The sequence below is a fragment of the Pongo abelii genome, chromosome 6, assembly GCF_028885655.2.
Source record: "Pongo abelii isolate AG06213 chromosome 6, NHGRI_mPonAbe1-v2.0_pri, whole genome shotgun sequence".
NCBI classification, from domain to species: Eukaryota; Metazoa; Chordata; class Mammalia; order Primates; family Hominidae; genus Pongo; species Pongo abelii.
Genome location: NC_071991.2, coordinates 12,159,859 through 12,183,053, shown reverse-complemented (window position 1 = coordinate 12,183,053; position 23,195 = coordinate 12,159,859). Strand labels below are relative to the sequence as shown.

General features: G+C 57.1%; 1 protein-coding gene across 3 annotated transcripts in view; it reads left to right on the top strand.

The window, feature by feature from the left end:
- Window positions 1-23,195, top strand: part of RASA4B (RAS p21 protein activator 4B) — a 47,219-nt gene that overhangs the window by 256 nt on the left and 23,768 nt on the right. For 2 of the 3 annotated variants that reach the window (XR_010140646.1, XM_024249818.3), the window contains exons 2-14: window positions 5,539-5,595; window positions 7,234-7,347; window positions 7,866-7,927; window positions 10,612-10,741; window positions 14,206-14,287; window positions 16,231-16,362; window positions 16,666-16,760; window positions 20,531-20,648; window positions 20,877-21,027; window positions 21,292-21,356; window positions 22,100-22,212; window positions 22,418-22,610; window positions 22,836-22,973. Coding sequence is in view for 2 of the 3 variants with exons in the window: in XM_024249818.3 (XP_024105586.2) it covers window positions 5,539-5,595; window positions 7,234-7,347; window positions 7,866-7,927; window positions 10,612-10,741; window positions 14,206-14,287; window positions 16,231-16,362; window positions 16,666-16,760; window positions 20,531-20,648; window positions 20,877-21,027; window positions 21,292-21,356; window positions 22,100-22,212; window positions 22,418-22,610; window positions 22,836-22,973 (1,450 nt within the window). In the remaining variant the exon portion in view is untranslated. The other variant, XM_054560334.2, reaches the window with a different exon arrangement.

Sequence of the window (23,195 nt, the reverse complement as noted above, 5' to 3'; positions counted from 1 at the left end):
CGGAGAGGGTGCGGGAGTGCGGCCGCCGTGGGGGATCGGCGGGGAAAATGGGGACAGTGACATTTGCTGCGAGCACCAGACGGGGTGACAACCGGGGGGGAAAGTGTCACCGAGGGCTGGGGGCTGGGAACTAGGGAGGGGGTGAGAATTTGTCAGCGACCCGCGGCTCACGAGGGGAAGGGGCTTTGATAGGACAGGAGCTGGAGCCGGGTGACATGCCAGGGGAGACGTCTTGGTGATCTGCCCCCGGGGTGTGGTTGGAGGGGGTGGGGTGTCCCCCTGCAAAGGAAGGGTCTTCCTCAGTAGTTCCAGAGCCCTTAATGCCCCTGAGTGTGCACCTGAAGCACATGCTGGGGCCCAGGGGCTGTCCCCGGGCTTCCTGCTGTGCACTTGGGTAGGAGGGACTGGCATGAAAAGTGAGAACAGGTCAGGAGGCCAGGACAGGTGCAGGACTGTGGGGGAGGGAAGGAGGGTAGTAACTGTCGCTTGTGACTTGGGCTTTACACCTGAGCCATCCCGTTAATCCTCGCAACCACCCCGAAAGGCAGTTCTCACCGTTCCATTTTACAGATGAGAAAACTGAGGATCAGAGACGTGAAATGCAGGCTCCAAGTGGCAGGCAGAGCAGGGTCTCGAGTCTAGGGCTTCTAACAGGCACTGACATCTGGGGATTCCCCTGGTCCCTGGCTCGATTTGGGGAGGTTTCAGGGGCCCCTTGTTTCACTCTTCTCAGTAGGTCCCAGGGCTGAGCTGCCTGACCCCTGGCCCCCCATCTTGGTCTTGCCACCACCTTCCTTATGTGCAGGGTTTAGGCAGCTCCCTGCTCCTAGAGCCTCAGTTTCCCCTCTTTAAACTAGGGGTTGAAATCCCTCTAGAGGAAGAGGGGGAAAGCTCAAAGGTCGAGGGGCACTGGCTGCCTGGAGGAGGAGGGTGGGAGGGGGAGAAGGGGAGCCTGGAGGAAACAGAGTCCAAAGTCTGCGGAGCTGCAGTTCCCCACCCCTTGGGCTCCTCCTCGAGGCGCCCCGGGCTCCTGGATGCAGAGAAGTGGCCAGCATGGGCGAGGGGGTGGAGCGGGGTGGGGGGCAGGCACTCTGCTCACACATATGTATGGTGGCCCCTGCGAGCTTCCCAGCATGCTCAGCGCGCCACCACCGAGAGCAGTGCCAGTTCCAGGCCCCCTGGGTCTGATGAGACCCAGCTCAGCAGTTACCATGACAATGGGGAAGGGAGGGCAGTGGGCATCCCTAGGTGGGTTTCCATGCTTGGAGGCTTGGAGGGAGGTGGAGTGGGAGCTGGCAGTGAGGTCTGTGGGCTGGGAAGGCAGAGGAGCTCTGAGAAGGGTCTCAGCCTCCAGGCCCAGCCTTTAAGCACCCCCCACCCCCTGCCACCACTGGCGCTAGGAACTAGGTCATCTTGGCCTCTTCTGGCTGGTGGCGGCTGGGAGGAGCAGCCCCTCCGTCTGTCGCCTCCCTCCTCATCCCCACAGCAGCTGGCCCTAGTGCCTGGCTCCAGGCTCTCTCCAGCCCAGAGCAGCGAAGCTCTTGGAGTATGCCCACCTGGGAGCCCAGTGCCTGGTTCCCTGCCCAGTGCTTTGCCTCTGGGCAAAGGGGTTCCATCTACAGTGGAGGGGTGCCTTGGGATCTCGATCCTCACCCTGCCCCCCTGCCTGCCCTACTCACGTCTCCTTTGCAACCCCCCATCTTCCCCTGTGGCTTGCATACACAGCTCTGACCTGTCAGCCGCCTCTTAAACCATCCCATAAACAGTCCCTTACATTTGGGCTACTACCCTTCACATCTCTGCCTTCGCCCATGTGTGGGGACTTCTGCCTTCAAGCACTCCACTTCAGTCCTCCAGTAAACTCCTATTCAACCTTCAGGACCCCTCTCAAACTTCTCCTCTCCAGGGCATTCCCTGGTGCCCTTGGGCAGAGTTCCTGGCTCCTGGTCTCGCCCCCCACCACTCTGGGTGGCAGGAGGAAGCCCCTGGTGTGGCAGTTCCTCCATCAAGTGGTGCCTGTCCCAGCTGACTATGAGGGCAGGGACGGTGACTCATTCATCCTGGCACCAGGTCCATAGTAGGGAGAATAAGAGGTGTTGAGGACTTCCCCCACTTAATCCTCTTCTTAACTTTATAAGATAGACATCCTCAGTTTGCACACTGGGAAACTGAGGCTCAGGAAGTGAAAGTCATTTGCCAAGAGGGTAGGTAGAGAAGTCAGGATTCAGACTGCCTTTGTCTGCTGCCGACAGGCTGAGAATACTAGCCTGCCCACGGCTGCAAGCTTGCGGCTGGGCTCAGTGAGACTGAGCCTCGGAAATCCTATGCAAAGCATTTGGCTGCAGAGTCGGGCAGGGGTTTGGAGATCATGGGAGGCCCTCACTGAGTACTGGAGTTTCACTGTGCCTCACCAGCGCCCCGCCTATCTTCTGAGTAGCATCCCCTCCAGCCAGGGCTTGCATACTTCTGAGGACGGGGAGCTCACCACCTCTCATAGTGGCTCATCTTGACTGAGACAGTTTCAAGGAGGAAGCTGTCCTCACACAGCTGCCAGCTGCCTTCCTGCCACTTCTACTCATGGGTTTTTATTCCTCTAAAGTGCACAGAGCACAGCTGCATTCCCCAGCACTGCTAGCTTTCAGAGCCTGCCTGTTCCTGCCCTGCCCCTTCCCACTGTCTCCCATCCCCGCGTACCTAGGCATGAGCCAAGTCTCACGATGACCAGTGACCCACTGCCTCCCACACCAAGTGGCCTTGGGGACTGGCCCAAGGCTATTTCGGGGTTTTCCCTGATCCTCCTTCCACAGTCTAGAAACTGCCAAGGCCCTAAATATAGAGGCCCCGAAAGTAGCCAGACAGGGCCAGTGGCAACTGGCTCGGGAAAGGAGAAATGAGAGAGGTGGGCAGCCTAGGGGCCTTAACACTAGCGAAGAAGGAACTGGGCAGGGCTTGGGTCCCAGCAGCCCACTGGGGACCATGGTTGGGCCCAGGTCCTTAAATCTGGCCTCGGCCTGCTCTCAATACCGTCCTCTTGCCCCATCTCTGATCCAGCCACCCAGCTCTTCACAGTCCTTGCCCACCAGGATTCGGGTCCTGCTTCCAGGCCTTTGGAAGCAGTAGCAGCCCAGTAGTGGGGGACAGCCCAGGGAGGTCCCCTGTTGCCTCAGCCAGTACTGACCTCTCCCTGCCTCCTCTGAGCTCCTTCTATGGCTCGTGGATCCTGCAGCCCAGCCCAGCACCTGGGGTGTCCAGAGGCCTGATTGCTTAGGACCTGGAGTCCCCTGGCTTTGGGTTGATGGGATGCAAGCTGGGGTATTCACAGGGGGCTCCCTGGAGGAGGGGGCTCTTTATTTTATTTTATTTATTTATTTTTGAGACAGAGTCTTGCTCTGTTGCCCAGGCTGGAGTGCAGTGGCGCGATCTTGGCTCACTGCAACCTCCTCCTCCAGGGTTCAAGGGATTCTCCTGCCTCAGCCTCCCCAGTAGCTGGGATTACAGGTGCACACCACCACATTTGGCTAATTTTTGTATTTTTCGTAGAGACGGGGTTTCACCATGTTGGCCAGGCTGGTCTGGAACTCCTGGCCTCACGTGATCTGCCCACCTCGGCCTCCCAAAGTGCTGGGATTACAGGTGTGAGCCACCACGCCTGGCCAGGAGGAGGGGGCTCTCAAATGATGGCAGGGGGAGGTTACAGTCAGAGATGCAGGCAGTGCTAACATTTACTGAGCACCTCCAAGACCTTCTCTATCGTCTCAGAACCCAGGGAAGCTCCCTTGTGGGCCGGGGTTACACTTCCCACTTTATAGGTAGGAAAACTGAGTCTTGGCAGACATTTCCTGTCTGTGTCCAGGAGCTTCTGGAGCTGTTGGCCCCAAGTGCCTTCCTCTGCCGGAAGAGCCCCTTTTGAGAAGGGAAGCAGAGCTTGGAATTCCCCACCCTCCACCATAGAAACACACTTCCTTTTTATGGACACTCAGTGGAGGAACAGCTCTAGAGACAGCCCTCACTCCCCCACTTTTACCCAGTACCAGCCCTAGGCCTGGCTGCAGGCCTCTCCCAGCCCCAGGAGCCCCCCAACACCTGAGACCCTTGGAACTGAGCGTGCGTTTGCCTTCGCCCATCCCTCTTTCCCCAGATAGCTGTTACATTTATTCATTCATTCACTCATCAGTTCATTCATTCGTCTGTTCATTCGGCAAACACTCATGGGCCGCCTGTCTTGTGCCAAGCCCTGTGGGGGCCCTGGGGACACAGGCATGCTCCCCGCCCCCAGGTAGCTCAGAGCAGGTGGGAAGCAGCTGATCACTACCAGGCTGGATGAAGTGGGCAGGCAGTGTGAGTCCAGGGAGGCCTTCCTCCCCGTCCCGCCCTGGGGCAAGGGAGGGCTCTGGCAGGGCTGAAGGCCGACTGGGCAGGAGGGACAGCAGTGTCGGTGTTGGGGAGAGCAGGAGCAAAGGCTCCAGGGAGAGTAAGGGGCTCGACTTTGGTGTGGAGGGTAGGGGTCCAGGAGCTTGCCTGGGGCTGTTGCTTGGAGCTGTTTTGGAGGGAGGCACGGATGGGGTAGGAGGGCATAGAAAGGAGGAACATTCTATCCCCTGCGGGAGGAACAGGAGGTTTCCAGTACCCCCTCCCTCTGTCCCTCTCCCTCCCCTCCCTGTCTCTCCCCTCTCCCTCTCTACCCCTCCCTCTCACCCCCTCCCTCTTTACTCCCTCCCTCTTACTCTCCTCCCTCTCTACCCCTCCCTCTCACCCCCTCCCTTTTTACTCCCTCCCTCTTACTCTCCTCCTTCTCTCCCCCTCCCTCTCACCCCCGACTCAGTCTCCCCCTCCCTCTTACTCTCCTCCCTGTCACTCTCCTCTCTCCCCCTCCCTCTCTCCCCTCTCTCATCCCCTCAGTCTCCCCCTCCCTCTTACTCCCCTTCCTCTTACTCTCCTCCCTCTCTCCCCCTCCCTCTCACCCCTTCCCTCTCACCCCCTCACTCAGTCTCCCCCTCCCTCTTAACTCCCTCCCTCTTACTCTCCTCCCTCTCTCTCCCCCTCCCTATCACCCCCTTCCCTCTTAACCCCCTCCCTCTCTCTCCTCCTCCCTCTCAGCCCCCTCCGTCTCCTCTTCCCTCTCTCTCACCTCCCTGTCCGTCCCCTTCCCTCTCTGCCCCTCCCTCTGTCCCTCTCCCAGTCTCTCCCCTTCCTCCTTCCCCCCCGCCCCCGTCTTCTCCTTTCTCTCTCTACCCATCCCTGTCTCTTCCCCCTCCTTCTCCCTCCCCCACAACTCTCCCTCCATCTACTCCCACCCCTGCCCGCCAAAGGGGAGCCCTGGTGCGGGTTCCTGCCCTTCCCTCACCATCCGCTCCCCGGCTGAGGGCGGGGACCCGTGTTTGGCCGGAGGAGCCTGCGGTCTCCAAACCAGGACGCGGAGACTCAGCCTCCGCTGTCTTCCCCGCACTCCTCCCGAGGGGCCGGAAGAGGGAGGAGCGTGCCGCGAGGCCCCGCCCCGCCTCCGTCCTCCAGCCCCGCCCCTGCCTATTTGTCTTGCAGCACCGGCAGCAGCGACCCCTATTGCATCGTGAAGGTGGACAATGAGCCCATCATCAGGTACCGCCCCCACCCCCAGGACCGAGGGGCGCTCAGCCCCTCATCGGCCCGCGCTCTCCCCGCAAAGGGGTGTGAATTTTGTTGTGAATTTTGTACGGAGATGGGAGGGGGCTTGAAGCATCTGGTCCCCTGCCTGGGATTCCCCACCTCGCCCTGACACCCCAGCTAAGAGGTGAGAAAGACCTTCCGGGAAATGGCCTGGCCAAGGGCCTCTCACCAGACTCTGTTCATCTTTGCAATCATCACAACCTCCGGGAGAGACAGATGCTGACGATTTGTAACAACTCTCATTTGTGGAGCCAGCCCTTTTCCAGACCGTTTAGTTCTTGCAATTAGCGAGATACGATATCATTAGACCCCATTTACAGACCAAGAAACTGAGGCTCAGGGAGACTAACTACCCTGCCCAAGGTCACATGCCTAGTAAAAGTGGCAGAGCCACACTGGAGCCCAAGTCTGGCCGCCCCAGAGCCCGAGCTCCCTTCCCCTCCCCGGTCCTGGCTCTAACTTGGGTCCTGTCCCCTGAGAGTCCCATAGTGATTATCCCTCGAGGTTGGGCAACCCCAGCCTGCATCCTGAAGAGTCACTTCCTCCAGATGTCCCTTCCTCCATGGTCCCCATGATCTCTGGGCAGGATCTTTGCTGTCCTCTCTCTTCCTTCACCCAGGCTCCTGCTTCCAAGTTCATGGCCAGAGCTGCCCTGCTGTTCTGCCCGCCTGAATACCCGTGGCCTACTCGGAGCCAAGGCTACCAAACTCCCAGTCCTTCCCCACCTGCTAGCAGGCTCCCAGCCTTTCTCGAGGGTCTGCAAACCACAGACAGCAAGAGGGAGAGGGGTGTGATGTCTCTGATGCTCTTGATACAGAAGGGAAACAGATGACCTGTCTGAGAAGTGGTTGGCATGAGGTGGTCCCGTGAACTTTCATCTGGGTCCTTGGGGGCTTCAGCGTCTCCCCACCCGCTAGCCCGCTGAGTCCCATGAGTTGAAGGCTCTGATCCACAGGTGGTTGATCAGAGCTGGGTGAGGATGGGAGGCCAGGCTCAGCAGTCGCCGAGGCAGCTACCCTGTGACCTGAGGCCAATGCCTGCCAACTGTGATCTCAGTTTCCCCAAATGTAAAACAGCTGGAGAGGCTGGGCACGGTGGCTCACGCCTGTCATCCCAGCACTTTGGAAGGCCGAGGCGGGCAGATCACCTGAGGTCAGGAGTTCGAGAGCAGCCTGGCCAACAGGGTGAAACCCTGTCTCTACTAAAATGACAAAATTAGCTGGGCGTGGTGGCAGGCGTCTGTAATCCCAGCTACTCAGGAAGCTGAGGCAGGGAGAATTGCTTGAACCTGGGAGGCAGAGGTTGCAGTGAGCCGAGATGACGCCACTGCACTCTAGCCTGGGCGACAGAGCGAGACTCCGTCTCAAAAAAATAAAATAAATAACAGCCAGAGAAAGGCAGCCCTGTGCCCCATCCAGGGCAGAGAGGAAGGTCAGGGGGTAGTGACTGGTGGTGAACAGTAGGGTCTGGCACAGGGAAAACACATCAGTGGCAGAGCCAGTTGTTATAGGGGTAGGGGGAGATACAAGGAAGGTCCCAGCTCAGGGCCTGGGAGTGGCCTGGGCACGTGCTGAGGGTTCTCTCCTGCAGGACAGCCACGGTGTGGAAGACCCTGTGCCCCTTCTGGGGTGAGGAGTACCAAGTGCACCTGCCGCCCACCTTCCACGCTGTGGCTTTCTACGTCATGGATGAGGATGCCCTCAGGTGAGTGCCCCCCTCTCCAGCTGGGACCCAGACCTGGCCATCTGATTGCTCCCTGGCCCATTTCACCACCAGGACTCCTGGGTCCTTTTTGGCATCCTCTTTGCAGCCTGGAGGGAGGCAGAGCCTGGGGGCCTGGGAGGGCGAAAGGCATGAGCGTGTGGGTGTGCACATGCGTGGCTCCATGGTGCATGCGCCACATCACACACGTGTGTGTGCAGGCATGCGGGCACAAGTGTGCATGGACTACATGTGTGCGTGCAGGTGTGAGCTGTGAGATAGGCACCCAGAGAGCATGAGCTTGGCATGTGCTGGCATGCGAGAAACCAATCACATCCCCCTAGAGGGTCCAGAACCCACAGCCTACAGAAGGGCCACAGGTCCAGCTCTGTTGGGTTACTCTGGAAATAACGGTGGTGTCCACCACCCTGCTCCCTCCGGGGGGCCCTGAACTTGGTGGGAGGCCCCAGAGGGCAGGTACTGAAGCCCTGCCCAGCTCTGGCTCCATCTCCCTCCTCTAGCCGGGACGACGTTATCGGAAAGGTCTGCCTTACAAGGGACACCCTAGCCTCTCACCCTAAGGGTAAGTTCTCCCTTTCCCTCCCGCACTGGTCTGCCCAGTCCCTGGCCTCCCTCCCACTCAGAGACCCCCCCTCTAGGCTCCATCTGGTCTCCTGCTCAGAGAAAGCCATTTCTACTCTCCCCAGAAGCCAGGGCCACGTTCTATACTCCTGGCCTCTGTTCTGCTGCATGTCCCCAAGCCTGGTTGTTACTGCCTCTTCCCTAGGGTGAAGAGGGGCTGCTACGGGTGGAATCTGAGGCCTCTGCTGGCAGAAGAAGGGGCCTCCTTACACTCCATTGCTGAAGCGTAGGGACCCCTTCTCCGAATCGGGCCAGCTCCTTCTGTAACCCATGGGGTCGCCTCCACCTGGGCCGTAGTACCACTGTGTCCTAAGTTTGAAGGGTTGGCCTAGAGCCAGTCCAGGCTGGAGATCCCTTTCAATTATTTCTGGGATGCAGACATTGTTTTGAGATGGAGTTTCACTCTTGTTGCCCAGGCTGGAGTGCAATGGTGCGATCTCTGCTCACCGCAACCTCTGCCTCCCAGGTTCAAGCGATTCTCCTGCCTCAGCCTCCCTAGTAGCTGGGATTACAGGCATGTGCCACTACGCCCTGCTTTTTTTGTATTTTTAGTAGAGACGGGGTTTCTCCATGTTGGTCAGGCTGGTCTCGAACTCCCGACCTCAGGTGATCCGCCCGCCTTGGCCTCCCAAAGTGCTGGGATTATAGGCATGAGGCACCACGCCCAGCGACAATTTTTGTATAGGTAAAAAAAAATAGAGGCCGGGTGCAGTGGTCACACCTGTAATCCCAGCACTTTGGGAGTCTGAGGCAGGTGGATCACCTGAGGTCAGGAGTTCAAGACCAGCCTGGCCAACATGGCAAAACCCTGTCTCTACTAAAAATACAAAAAATTAGCTGGACGTGGTGGTGGGCGCCTGTAATCGCAGCTACTCAGGAGGCTGAGGCAGGAGAATCGCTTGAATCCAGGAGGCGGAGGTTGCTGTGAGTCAAGATCACGCCATTGCTCCAACCTGGATGACAGAGCAAGACTCCATCTCCAAAAGAAAAACAGAGATGGAGGCCGGGCATGGTGGCTCACACCTGTAATCCCAGTGGCAATTCACTTGAGATTAGGAGTTCAAGACCAGCCTCATCAACATGGTGAAACCCTGTCTCTACTAAAAATATAAAAATTACCTGGGCATGGAGGCACTCACCTGTAATCCCAGCTACTAGGGAGGCTGAGACAGGAAAATCTCTTGAACCTGGGAGGCAGAGGATGCAGTGAGCCAAGATTGCGCCATTGCACTCCAGCCTAGGCGACAGAGCAAGACTCTGTCTCGAAAAAAAAAAAAAAATGGAGATGGGGGTCTCACTCTGTTGCCCAGGCTGGTCTTGAACTCCTGGCTTTGATGGATCCTCCCGCCTTGGCCTCCCCAAGGTGCTAGGATTACAGGTGTGAGCCACCATGCTCTGCTCAGACATGATTTTGAGGGTTCAGCCCTGTGCCAGCCTCACTGTGTGTGACCTTGGGCAGCTCTTGCCTTCTCTGGGCTTCTCTGAGGGTTCAAACCAGTTCTTGGATGCTATGGGCTCTGCCATCAGAGCCTTTATGTCCCGCTTACTGGCTTCCCCCCACACACACCTGCTCCTGCCTGCGACTTTGGGCCAGGGATGGGGGCAGGGTGGAGGCAGGTTCTGCTGACTCATGGGGCCTCTTGGCCCCTGCCAGGCCAAAGGCCTTTCCCACCTGCAGCCTTAGCCGGCATCTCTGGGGTCTAGTAGCCCCAGTGAGGCTTCCTCTGGGTGCCTTGTAGCTTCCCCATCCAGACCTCAGACCTCCTCCCAGCAGCCCTAGGGGAGGGCCACTCTCTTCCTGTTTTAAGATGGGGAATCTGGCTGGGTACAGCAGTCCACGCTTATAATCCCAGCACCTTGGGAGGCTGAGGTGGGAGGATTGCTTGAGGTCAGGAGTTTGAGACCAGCCTGAGCAACATAGCAAGACTCCATCTTTTTTTTTTTTTTTTTTTTTTGAGATGGGGTCTTGCTCTGTCACCCAGGCTGGAGTGCAATGGCGCAATCTTGTAGCTTCCCCATCCAGACCTCAGACCCTCCTCCCAGCAGCCCTAGGGGAGGGCCACTCTCTTCCCATTTTAAGATGGGGAATCTGGCTGGGTACAGCAGTCCACGCTTATAATCCCAGCACCTTGGGAGGCTGAGGTGGGAAGATTGCTTGAGGTCAGGAGTTTGAGACCAGCCTGAGCAACATAGCAAGACTCCATCTTTTTTTTTTTTGAGATGGGGTCTTGCTCTGTCACCCAGGCTGGAGTGCAATGGCACGATCTGAGTTCGAGCAATTCTCCTGCCTCAGCCTCCTGAGGAGCTGTTATTACAGGCATGTGCCACCACACCACACACAGAGTGAGACCCTGTCTCTAAAAACAACAACAAAGAAATGACACAGTAGTGAGGGCACAGGCCCCAGGTCACTGACTTAGATTCTAATCCCAGCTCTTCCAACGGCTGTTTCTTCACCTGCTGAGCCTCAGTTTCCCCATCTGTCATTGGGGATACCAGCCCCTGCTTCATGGGTGCCTAGGGGATTCCCAGGAGATTATGGAGGTGCCTCAAGGTGCCTGGTGGGGCTAAGGGTGGAGGGTGTGGTGGTTCAGGGCTGGGTTCCTGGCTGAGCTGACCCCACAGGTTTCAGCGGGTGGGCCCACCTGACGGAGGTCGACCCCGATGAGGAGGTGCAGGGCGAGATCCACCTGCGGCTGGAAGTGCGGCCAGGGGCCCGGGCCTGCCGGCTACGCTGCTCTGTGTTAGAGGCCAGGTGAGACTCAGGGGCCTGGGGGCGGGCAGTGGGTCCCCTGCAACTAGAGAAACCCAATGAGGAAGCTGAGCCCCACCTCGCCCCACCTCTACCTCATGGTCCCAGAGCTGGCCACCTCCCATCAAAGCCTGCTCTCAAGAGAGGGTCTCGCCAGGCACGGTGTCTCACACCTGTAAACCTAGCACTTTGGGAGGCCGAGGCAGGTGGATCACCTGAGGCCAGGAGTTCAAGACCAGCCTGACCAACATGGTGAGACCCCGTCTCTACTGAAAATACAACAATTAGCCGGGCATGGTGGCGGATGCCTGTAATCCCAGCTGCTCGGGAGGCTGAGGCAGGAGTCTTGAACCCGGGAGGCAGAGGTTGCAGTGAGCCGAGATGGCGTCACTGCACTCCAGCCTGGGTGAGAAGCGAGACTTCATCTCAAAAAAAAAAGAAAGAAAGAAAAAGAAAAAGACAGGGTCTGGGAAGGTTTTCTGGACTTGAAGATGCTTCTTGGGTGATCTCCACTCAAGGGGACATGTCCCTTAAGGGACAGTCTAATGTTCTCGTGGAGGGACTGGAGCCATCACAGAGACGCCGAGTAGGGGTAGGGGTGAGGGGACCCCAAACTCTGATCACACAGCCTCAGTCCCCCAGTGCTAAGGCCGGCTTCCCTATGTTTATTTCACCCCAGTGTGAACTTGGCCTGGTGGGAGTGTGTGTGTGGGTAAGTGGGTCTTTGTGGGGTTGGGGGGTGAAAATGTTGCTGAAAATCTCCCGATGGGCAAATTGAGGGTTCCCCCAAGGAGGGACAGTGGTTTGGATGGTTCCATGGGCCTGAGTCACCTGTGACAGGGCCACAGCCCCAACCCTCAGGGTATTTTTAGCTGCAGGCTGCACTCCCGTCTGGGCCTGAGTCACACTCTGTCCGTGAGAAGCGCCTTCCCTTCCGGCTCCAAACCCACCTCCCCAAGTCACTCCCTGCCTGTGGGGCAGGAGGGTGGCCCCCAGCCAGGCAGCCCTATGGAGCCAGTGTTCCCCCCACCCTTGAGGGGTCAGCCTGTCTAAGAGGAAGACTTCCCTTGGGCAGAGGAGGGGTGTGGGTCGGATGATGCCCATGTTGCTCACTCTGGCTTCCCGGGAGTTATTTTCTGTGCTGGGAAAATAGAAATGGATGGAAAATGTCTGGGCTTGGGCTGAGCCTCAGCCACGCCCCCACACTCGCTCACTCTCTGGCCTCCGCCATTCATTCCCCCCCGCCCCACCCCAACTCACCTGCTTCCTCCATCCTTATCCTTGCCGGGCACCAGGCTGTCTGGGGGACAGGCATGCACACGTGTGCACCCGCTCACACACGTGGCCGGGCTCTGGGACCTCGGGGCCACTTCTCCCAGGCACCCATCGTCACCCACGGAGATGGGAGGCACTGAAGCATGTCTCCCTGGCCCTCCCCTCTCTCCAGGAATCTCCTCTCTCCCATCCTCTGGGGCCACAGTGGTTGGCCTTCTCCTAGTGAGTCCTAGCAGGGGAGAGGAATGTCCAGGCCTCTCTCAGAGTGAGGGGACTTGTCCCCCGTTGTCCTCGGCAATGAGACTCCTGCTGCAATTCCAAGTCAGCCTAAGAAGGTCCATTTGCTGCAGAGGAAGAAAGAACATTTCCTCCTTATTTTTTCTGGGGAGATTCTCAATATTTCAATAAAACCTTGGGGGTTTTTTGTTTTTTGTTTTTGAGACAATCTCGCTCCGTCATCCAGGCTGGAGTGCAGTGGCCCGATCTCAGCTCACTGCAACCTCTGCCTCATGGGTTCAAGCAATTCTCCTGCCTCAGCCTCCCTAGTAGCTGGGATTACAGGTGTGCACCACCACGCCTGGCTTATTTTTTGTATTTTTAGTAGAGACGGGACTTCACCATGTTGGCTAGGCTGGTCTCAAACTCCTGACCTCAGGCGATCTGCCTGCCTCGACCTCCCAAAGTACTGGGATTACAGGCGCGAGCCACTGCGCCCAGGCTGGTTTTTTTTGTTGTTTTGTTTTGTTTTGTTTTGTTTTTGAGGCAGTCTGGCTCTGTCGCCCAGGCTGGAGTGCAGTGGTGTTTTCTTGGCTCACTGCAACCTCTGCCTCCCCAGGTTCAAGCAATTCTCCTGCCTCAGCCTCCTTCCCAAAGTGCTGGGATTACAGGAATGAGCCACTGCACCCAGCCTCAATGTTGGGGTTTTATTAGACAGTCTTGAGGGGGAAGAAAGGCAGGTATGAGAGGCTTAAAATATCGAAGATGAGTGGGCTTTGGTGTTCTTCCACAAAGAGTTCTAAGTAGGGGATACTGGCAGGGTGCGGTGGCTCACTCCGGTAATCCCAGTGCTTTGGGAAGCAGAGGCGGGAGGATCTCTTGAGGCCAGGATTTCGAGACCAGCCTGGGCAACAGCAAGACGCTGTCTCTACAAAAAAATTTAAAAATTAGCCAGGTGTGGTGGGGCACACCTATAGTGCCAGCTACTTGGGAGGCTGACGTGGGAGGATTGCTTGAGCCCAGGAGGTGGAGGCTGCAGTGAGCTATGATTGCATCACTGTACTCCAGCCTGAGCAACAGAGCAAGACCTTGTTTAGAAAAAAAAAAGAAAAGAATAAAAGGGCCGGGCGCGGTGGCTCACGCCTGTAATCCCAGCACTTTGGGAGGCCAAGGCGGGTGGATCACCTGAGGTCAGGAGTTCGAGGGCAGCCTGGCCAACCTGGTGAAACCCCGTCTCTACTAAAAATACAAAAATTAGCTGGGCGTGGTGGCAGGCACCTGTAATCCCAGCTACTCAGGAGGCTGAGGCAGGAGAATTACTTGAACCCGGGAGGCGGAGGTTGCAGTGAGCCAAGATTGCACCATTGCACTCCAGCCTGGGTGACAGAGCGAGACTCCGTCTCAAAAAAAAAAAAAAGCTGGGGGTACCATGACTAGACTAGGGCTGTGTAAAGACCCATCTATGGAGAAAGGGCAGGGCCACCCATCAGGGCTGCACCTCACCCCTCCACCAAGTAGAGCGACATTACTGGGGCAGACCTTCCAGAAGCACACTCTCTCCCTAAACCTGAGCCCAGTAGCGATTCACTTTTCCATTTTCCTGACGAGGAAACCAAGGCTCAGGGCAGCCCCGGGAACGGAGGGCCGGGAACATTGCCCCAGCAGTTCTCTGGCAGCACTCACACCGCCCCTCTGCCACCCCCAGAGCAAGGTGCAGCCACTGGCCTGCAGCTGCCTGGTGGGAAGGACCCATGGCCTCCACCTTGGGGGGTTCTTGGCCACATGGGTGACCCTGGGGAGATGGCTATGGGAGCAGGGCCCAGAAACGGCAGAGGCGCACTGTCCACAGTCAGCTTGCCAGGGACGGAATGTGCCCAGGCCTTTTGGCCCGCTGTGGTTACATAATGGTGGTGACAAGTGGGGGAGGGGGGGCTCAGGGACAAGTCGATGATCCAATCTTCCTCCACCCCCACCAGGGATCTGGCCCCAAAGGACCGCAATGGCGCATCTGACCCCTTCGTCCGAGTGCGCTACAAGGGCCGGACACAGGAGACCTCGGTGAGGAGGCCAGAGGGCAGGGAAGGGGCAGGAGGCTCGGGGGACCTGCCAGCCACGCCCCCATTGCTCACCTCACCACCTGCTCACCGTCCCCTGGGGGGACAGATTGGGGGCCACAGTCTTACAGAGGACGCCGAGGGAAAGGGGTGACCTCTCTGAGGGGACATAATAGGTCCCAGGACCTCTGGGCCAACTCCGCTCACTCCTGGCCATGCTTGGGGGTAAGGAGGGGATTGAGACAGCCGGAGTGGGGTTTATCTGGGAACACCCATGCTGCCTTCCCCACCCCCAGGAAACGTCCAGGGTCAGGGGCCCAGTCCTGGGCACGAAGACACCAAGGTCTGCTTTCTCAGTATAGTTGCTACTGTTTTTGTTTTGTGCTTTGTGTTTTGTGGTGTTTTTTTTTTTGAGGCCAAGTCCCGCCCTGTCACCCAGGCTGGAGTGCAGTGGCTGGATCTCAGCTCATTGCAGGCTCTGCCTTCCCAGTTCAAGAGATTCTCCTGCCTCAGCCACCCGAGTAGCTGGGATTACAGGCACACGCCACCACACCAGGCTAATTTCTTGTATTTTTAGTAGAGATGGGGTTTCACCATGTTGGCCAGGCTGGTCTCGAACTCCTGGCCTCCAGTGATCCTCCTGCCTTGGCTTCCCAAAGTGCTGGGATTACAGGCATGAGCCACCACGCCCAGCCCTGTGTTTTTTGTTTGTTTTGCTTTGTTTTTTAATATTTTATTTCCATAGGTTATTGGGGAACAGGTGGTGTTTGGTTACATAAGTTCTTTAGTGGTGATTTATGAGATTTTGGTTCACCCATCAGCCGAGCAGTATACACTGCACCCAGTTTGTAGTCTTTTATCCCTCATCCCCTTCCCACCCTTCCCCCCCGAGTCCCCAAAGTCCACTGTGTCATTCTTATGCCTTTGCGTCCTCATAGCTTAGCTCCCACATATGAGTGAGAGCATACGATGTTTGGTTTTCCATTCCTGAGTTACTACACGTAGAATAATAGTCTCCAATCCAATCCAGGTTGCTGTGGATGCCATTAATTCATTCCTTTTTTATGGATGAGTAGTATTCCATCGTATATATATACCACAGTTTCTTTATCCACTTGTTGATTGATGGACATTTGGGCTGGTTTCACATTTTTGCAATTGCGAATTGTGCTGCTATAAACATGCGTGTGCAAGTATCTTGGCCAGGCGCAGTGGCTCACGCCTGTAATCCCAGCACTGTGGGAGGCCAAGGCTGGCAGATTGCTTGAGGCCAGGAGTTTGAGACCAGCCTGGCCAACATGGTGAAACCCCGTCTCTACTAAAAATACAAAAATTAGCCGAGCGTAGTGGCAGGCCCCTGAAATCCCAGCTACTTGGGAGGCTGAGGCAGGAGAATCACTTGAACCCGGAAGGCGGAGGTTGCAGTGAGCAGAGATCGTGCCACTGCACTCCAGCCTGGGCAACAGAGCAAGACTCTGTCTCAAAAACAAAACAAAACAAACAAAACAAAAACATATGTGTGCAAGTATCTTTTTTGTATAATGACTTCTCCTCTGGGTAGATACCCAGTAGTGGGATTGCTGAATCAAGTGGTAATTCTACTTTTAGTTAGTTAAGGAATCTCCACTGTTTTCCATAGTGGTTGTACTAGTTCACATTCCCACCAGCAGTGTAGAGGTGTTCCCTGTTCACCACATCCTCATAGTCAGTACTGTTTGGCTGTGTGGTCTTGGATACGTTTTTTTCCCCACCCTGGGCCTCAATTCTCCCCATCTGATAAATGGGTGGGAGCTTGGACAGGACATTTTAACCTCTGCTGTGGCAGAAACTCCAAGGCAAGGAGGCTGTGGGGAACCCAGGGGAGGTGTCTGGGGCAGCTCTGCCTTTTGCCCAGCCTGGGGAGTCCAGTGACATCAGCCTAACCCCCTCCCACCCTCCTCTGGGCAGATCGTGAAGAAGTCATGCTACCCACGCTGGAATGAGACGTTTGAATTTGAGCTGGAGGAGGGGGCCACGGAGGCGCTGTGCGTGGAGGCCTGGGACTGGGACCTTGTCAGCCGAAATGACTTCCTGGGCAAAGTGAGCACCACCGCCCCGCCTCCTCCCCGTCCCCCCACCCCCGGCAGGCTAAACCTGCTGTCCCCCAGCACCTGGCTCCATTGCAGCCATCCCATCCTCAGGGACCTCCCTCCGGCTTCCCCAAAGAGGGACACTCAGGAAGGCTGGGACTACCCCACCACCGTCTGCCAGAACCAGCAACTTCCCCCACCGCCACTGGCACTCAGGGACCCTTGGAAGGAGCCCCTCCCCACTAAGAACAGTAGTTGGCAAGGAGGAGACCTAAGTCTCCCAGCTCCAGGAAGACAGCCACTATGTCCCCAGGTGGTGATCGATGTCCAGAGACTGCGGGTGGCCCAGCAGGAGGAAGGCTGGTTCCGGCTGCAGCCCGACCAGTCCAAGAGCCGGCGGCATGACGAGTAAGTGTGTGGGGCTGGGCAGCCGGCCTCAAGGGGTGGGGTGGGGGCTGACATTTGGGAATTGGCTACAGGCAGGCAGGGCAGGGGGGCTGCTCAAGGGTAAGAGGTCGGGAGACACAGCTCCAGGATCCCCTCAGCCTCTGCCCACCAGGCCAGCATCCTTCTCATCCTGGCTGGGCTCCACCTCCCCTTTATTTTTTATTTATTTATTTATTTATTTATTTTTTAGACGGAGTCTCGCTCTGTCCCCAGGCTGGAGTGCAGTGGCGTGATCTCGACTCACTGCAGGCTCCGCCTCCCGGGTTCACGCCATTCGTCTGCCTCAGCCTCCCAAGTAGCTGGGACAACAGGCACCCGCCACCGTGCCCGGCTAATTTTTTGCATTTTTAGTAGAGACAGGGTTTCACCGTGTTAGCCAGGATGGTCTCGATCTCCTGACCTTGTGATCCGCCCACCTCGGCCTCCCAAAGTACTGGGATTACAGGTGTGAGCCACTGCGCCTGGCCCCTCCCCTTTATTTTTCCCCACAGTTCCGCACTCAGCTCAGCTCTGTCTTCTGTCTTCTGTCTTTTTTTTTTTTTTTTTTTGAGATGGAGTCTTGCTCTGTCACCCAGGCTGGAGTGCAGCGGCACAATCTTGGCTCACTGCAACCTCCACCCCCTGGGTTCCAGTGATTCTCCTGCCTCTCAGCCTCCGGATTAGCTGAGATTACAACTGTGTGCCACCATGCTCGGCTAATTTTTGTATTTTTGGTAGAGACAGGGTTTCACCATGTTGGCCAAGTTGGTCTCGAACTCCTGACCTCAAGTGATCCACCCGCCTCAGCCTGCCAAAGTGCTAGGATTACAGGCATGGGCCACCGCACCCGGTCAGGTCTGTCTTCTTAGCTCACAGGTTGTACAGGTCTCCTGCTTTCTGCCTCTGGAAGTTTCTGAAACAAGTGCTCAGACATTTTCCCTTTGAAAATTTCCCTGCAGACCTCAGACCAGAGTTCAAGTCTCCAAGGTCAGTGTCCCTGAGCCATAGCTCCAACTCCCTATGCCAGATTCTCCAGGAATAGGGTTGTGAGATAAGCTCCTGACTGTTGGCCAGGAGCGGTGGCTCATGCCTGTAATCCCAGCTCTTTGGGAGGCCAAGGTGGGAGGATCACTTGGGGCAAGGAGTTTGAGACCAGCCTGGGCAAGAAAGTGAGACTCCATCTCTACAAAGAAATAAAAAATTAGGCCAGGCGTGGTGGCTCATGCCTGTAATCCCAGCACTTTGGGAGATCGAGGTGGGTGGATCACCTGAGGTCAGGAGTTTGAGACCAGCCTGGCCAGATGGCGGGCGCCTGTAATCCCAGCTACTGGGGAGGCTGAGGCAGGCAGAATTGCTTGAACCCCGGAGGCAGAGGTTGTAGTGAGCCAAGATTGCGCCATTGCACTCTAGCCTGGGTGACAAAGCTAGACTCTGTCTCAAAAAAAAAAAAAAGAACACCCAGTTAAAACTTAATTTCAGATAAACAGTGAATAATTTTTTTTTTTTTTTGAGACAGAATCTCACTCTGTCACCTAGGCTGGATGGAGTGCAGTGGCACGGTCTTGGCTCACTGCAACCTCTGCCTTCCAGGTTCAAGCAATTCTTGTGCCTCAGCCTCCCGAGTAGCTGGGATTACAGGCATGCACCTGTATCACCAGTGCAGTGGTGATCATAGCTCACTGTAGTCTCCACCTCCTGGGTGCAAGCAATCCTCCCACCTCAACATTCCAGGTAGCTGGGACCACCTCACCTGGCTAATTTTTTGTAGTTTTAGTAGAGATGGGGTTTCACCGTGATGGCCGGGCTTGATGTTGAACTCCTGACCTGCGCCCGGCTGTGAATACTTTTTTAGTATAAGAATAACCGCTGGGCATGGTGGCTCACACCTGTAATCCCAACACTTTGGGAGGTTGAGGTGGGTGGATCACTTGAGGTCAAGAGTTCGAGACCAGCCTGGCCAACATGGTGAAACACCGTCTCTACTAAAAGTACAAAAAATGGTGGTGGGCACCTGTAATCCAAGCTACTTGGGAGGCTGAAGCAGGATAATCGCTTGAACCCAGGAGATGGAGGTTGCAGTGAGCTGAGATCCCACCACTGCACTCCAGCCTTGGTGACAAGAGCGAAACTCCGTCTCAAGAAAACGGCTGGGTGCGGTGGCTCATGCCTGTAATCTCAGCACTTTGGGTGGCCGAGGCGGGTGGATCATGAGATCAGGACTTCAAGACCAGGACTCCAAGACCAGCCTGGCCAACATGGTGAAATCCCGTCTCTACTAAAAATACAAAAATTACCCGGATGTGGTGGTGGGCACCTCTAATCCCAGCTACTTGGGAGGCTGAGGATGGAGAATTGCTTGAACCTGGGAGGTGGAGGTTGCAGTGAGCCAAGATTGCGCCACTGCACTCCAGCCTGGGTGACAGAGCAAGACTCCATCTCAGCAAAAAAAAAAAAAAAAAAAAAAAAGAAGAATGACCATGCACTATTTGAGACATACCTATACTAAAAATATTCAAATTTAGGCTGGGTGTGGTGGCGCATGCCTGTAATCTCAGCACTTTGGGAGGCCAAGGCAGGAGGATCGCTTGAGCCCAGGAGTTCAAGACCAGCCTGGGCAACGTAGCAAGACCCCATCTCTAAAGAAATAGTTAATAAGTAAATAAAATATTCACATTTAACTGGGTGTCTTGGGTCATTTTGCTAAATCTGGCAGCCTGTCTAGAAAGCCCTCTGGCTTGTTTGCTGTAGCCCACAGCCCTCGATGGTTCAGCTTTGTGTCTCTGTGGAAGGCCCCAGACCCCCCTTCCCCCAATTCCCATCCTTAACAGGGTAGGGGCAGGTGGACGGCTGTGTGTCCAGCACAAGGTGTTTCCATAGAACCAGCCAAGGCCCATCTTCCCATCTTTTTTTTTTTTTTTTTTGAGACAGAGTCAGGCTGGAGTGCAGTGGTACAATCCTGGCTCACTGCAACCTCTGCTTCCTGGGTTGAAGTGCTTCTCCTGCCTCAGTCTCCCAAGTAGCTGGGATTACAGGCACCTGCCACCATGCCTGGCTAATTTTTGTATTTTTTTTTTTTAGTAGAGATAGGGTTTTGCTGTGTTGGCCAGGCTGGTCTCGAACTCCTGACCTCAAGTGATCCACCTGCCTTGGCCTCCCAAAGTGCTGGGATTACAGGCATGAGCCACTGCGCCAGGCCCAGGGGCCCATCTTAACACTGCTCCTGTGCATGAGGCTCGTGCTGAGCAGGGGCAGTGGGAGCCTTAGAGGATGTCATGCCTTGGTCCACACCCTCCTCTGTTCTGACCTTCCCTGTCAGAACAGGGAAGCTTGGAAGCTCGATCTAATGTGGCAAGTTGCTGAACTGGCTCGGGTCTCAGTTTCCCTATTAGGTTGTTATGAGGGTTGGGGATTTGCTTCTGCTGTAAAGTATACACATGATGGTGCCATTATCTGGGAGTTTATAGATTCAAGGCTGGGAGCTCCACATACCCAAGCTTGGAGGTGGCAGGGAGCCAGACCTTGAAGACAGATAGAGGTGCCTTGAATGCAGAAACAGGAAGGGCTTTCCAAAAAGAGAAAATAAATAGCCCAGGCAGAGCCTGGGAGGCAGAGCTGTGTAGGGCACCCAGATGGAGGGCCTGAGCAGACAGATGGGAGGCTGGCCCCAAGGGAAAAAACTGGAGGCCATGGGAGCGGTGTGGTCCAGGGTGGCCTGAGTCCCTGGTGGAGAGGTCACAGGCTGCCCATTCCAGGGGCAACCTGGGCTCCTTGCAGCTGGAGGTGCGGCTGCGGGACGAGATGGTGCTGCCCTCCAGCTCCTACCAGCCGCTGGTGCAGCTGCTGTGCCACGAGGTCAAGCTGGGCATACAGGTGAGGGGGGCCTGGGCATGGTGGGAGGGTCCAGTGGCGGTAGGCCTGTGCCCCTGTCCTTCTAAACCCATTCTGCAGAGCAGAAAACTGAGGTCTGGGGATGTGAGGAGCTGGCCAGTGTCCAGGGCCCCGTCCCCAGCCACCCCTTGGGAAAATGTCCTCTTTCCCTGGGATGCTCTGAGGTCCTCAGAGGGAAGGGTTTGGGATCCCCCGTGCCTCTCCCTGCAGGGCCCAGGGCAGCTGATCCCACTCATCGAGGAGACAACCAGCACCGAGTGTCGCCAGGATGTGGCCACGAACCTGCTCAAGCTCTTCCTGGGGCAGGGGCTGGCCAAGGACTTCCTGGACCTGCTCTTCCAGCTGGAGCTGAGTCGCACCAGTGAGGCCTGGGAGGGAGCTGGGCCCAGAACACTGGGAGGTGTTTGGGGGTGGGTGGGCTCCTCCTGTGGGAGGCAGATGGGGTCAGACAGGAGGGTGGCAAGGAACAGAGCCAAGGGCAGAGGTGGGACAGTGGGCTGGGAGGTGGCGAGGAGGCCCTTTATTGAGGGGCCAGCTTAGATCCCCCAGCCCCAGGGTCCTCTGTCCTCCCCCTCCCCTAAAAGCTTTGTCCCAGCCCCCTACCCACTGGGACCTCTGTTTGTAGGTGAGACCAACACCCTGTTCCGGAGCAACTCTCTGGCCTCAAAATGCATGGAGTCTTTTCTGAAGGTGAGGTTGCATGCTATATTGTCCTCATCTTACAAATGACAACACCCAGCTTCAGAGAGAGTGACAGAGGGGGCTGGGACTTCCACTCCAGTGTTCTAGCTCCGTATTCAGAGCCCTTTAAGGTTAAGAATGTGGCTGGGCATAGTGGCTCATGCCTGTAATTCCAGCACTTTGGGAGGCTGAGGCGGGCGGATCACTTAAGGTCAGGAGTTCGAGACCAGCCTGGCCAACATGGCGAAACCCCATCTCTACTAAAAATACAGAAATTAGCCTGGCATGGTGGGGGGTGCCTGTAATCCCAGCTACTGGGGAGGCTGAGGCAGGAGACTCACTTGAACCAGGAGCCAGAGGTTGTAGTGAGCTCACGCCACTGCACTCTAGCCTGGGCCACAGAGCGAGACTCCGTGCCCCGCCCCCTCCCAAAAAGAATGTGTGTGTGATTAAAATTTAAGTTAGAGACAGTCTCACTATGTTGTCCAGGCTGGTCTCAAACTCCTGGCCTCAAGTGATCCTCCTGCCTTGGCCTCCCAAAGTGCTGGGATTACAAGGGCTAAGAATTCTAGTCATTCATTCATTCACTCACTCATTCATTCATGGATAAACAGTTTGCCCTGCATGTGTACCTGGCCCCCTCCTGGGCGGATACGGCAGGCAAATGGTGCAGGGGCAGCTGCCGGGAGAGGGTGGGCAGCTGGAGTGGGACTGGGGGAGACAGGATCAATGTGACCTGTGGTGGTCCCCAGGTGGCCGGGATGCAGTACCTGCACGGCGTCCTGGGCCCCATCATCAACAAGGTGTTTGAGGAGAAGAAGTACGTGGAGCTGGACCCCAGCAAAGTGGAAGTTAAGGATGTAGGGTGAGGCCGGGGGTAACTCCGGGGGGGTGCGGGGCGCAGCGGCAGCAGGTTGGGATCAGGCCCTGTCAGCACGTGTGTTTGTGCCTCTGCCCACCCGTGTATTGTCCCCTGTGTCCGTGTCCTGGCTACTGTGAGAGCCACTGTTCCTGTCGTGGCCCTGGCGCTGACCGCGACCCCCTCTGCCAACCCGCCCCATTCCACGCAGGTGCTCCGGGCTGCACCGCCCGCAGACCGAGGCCGAGGTGCTGGAGCAAAGCGCGCAGACGCTGCGCGCCCACCTGGGGGCGCTGCTGAGCGCGCTCAGCCGCTCGGTTCGCGCGTGCCCCGCCGTGGTGCGCGCCACCTTCCGACAGCTCTTCCGGCGCGTGCGCGAGCGCTTCCCCGGCGCCCAGCACGAGGTGCGCCCTCCACCCGCCGGGCTAGGCTGGGCCGGGTTGGACTGGGCTGGGGCGAGGGGCGAAGAGCGGTGGGGAACCAGGGAGCGCTGGGGAGAACCAGGGAGCGCTGGGGAGGACCAGGGAGGCTGTGTCCCGGGAAGGGTCAGGGAGGGAGCCTAAGGGGAGGGGGCTGCCAGGAGCCCAGGTCTGGGGGACTCCAGCCCGCACTCTCCCGCACCCCTCCAGAATGTACCGTTCATCGCCGTCACCAGCTTCCTGTGCCTGCGCTTCTTCTCTCCCGCCATCATGTCGCCCAAGCTCTTCCACCTGCGGGAGCGCCACGCGGACGCCCGCACCAGCCGCACACTGCTCCTGCTGGCCAAGGTGCGGGCCTTGCGGCCACGGGCGGGATGCACAGCTGGGTGTCCCACCGGGGCCCTGGCCTGGACTGCAGAGTGTTCCCTACCGGCTCCGGCGAGGCCACTGGCACGCCCACGTGGGCACTGTACTTCACAGTTTGCAAAGCCTTCCTGTGGCCACCTTGTCCGAGCTCCATCTCATGGATAAGGGAACAGGCCTGCGAGGGGTCGGAGGTTGCCAAGGCCG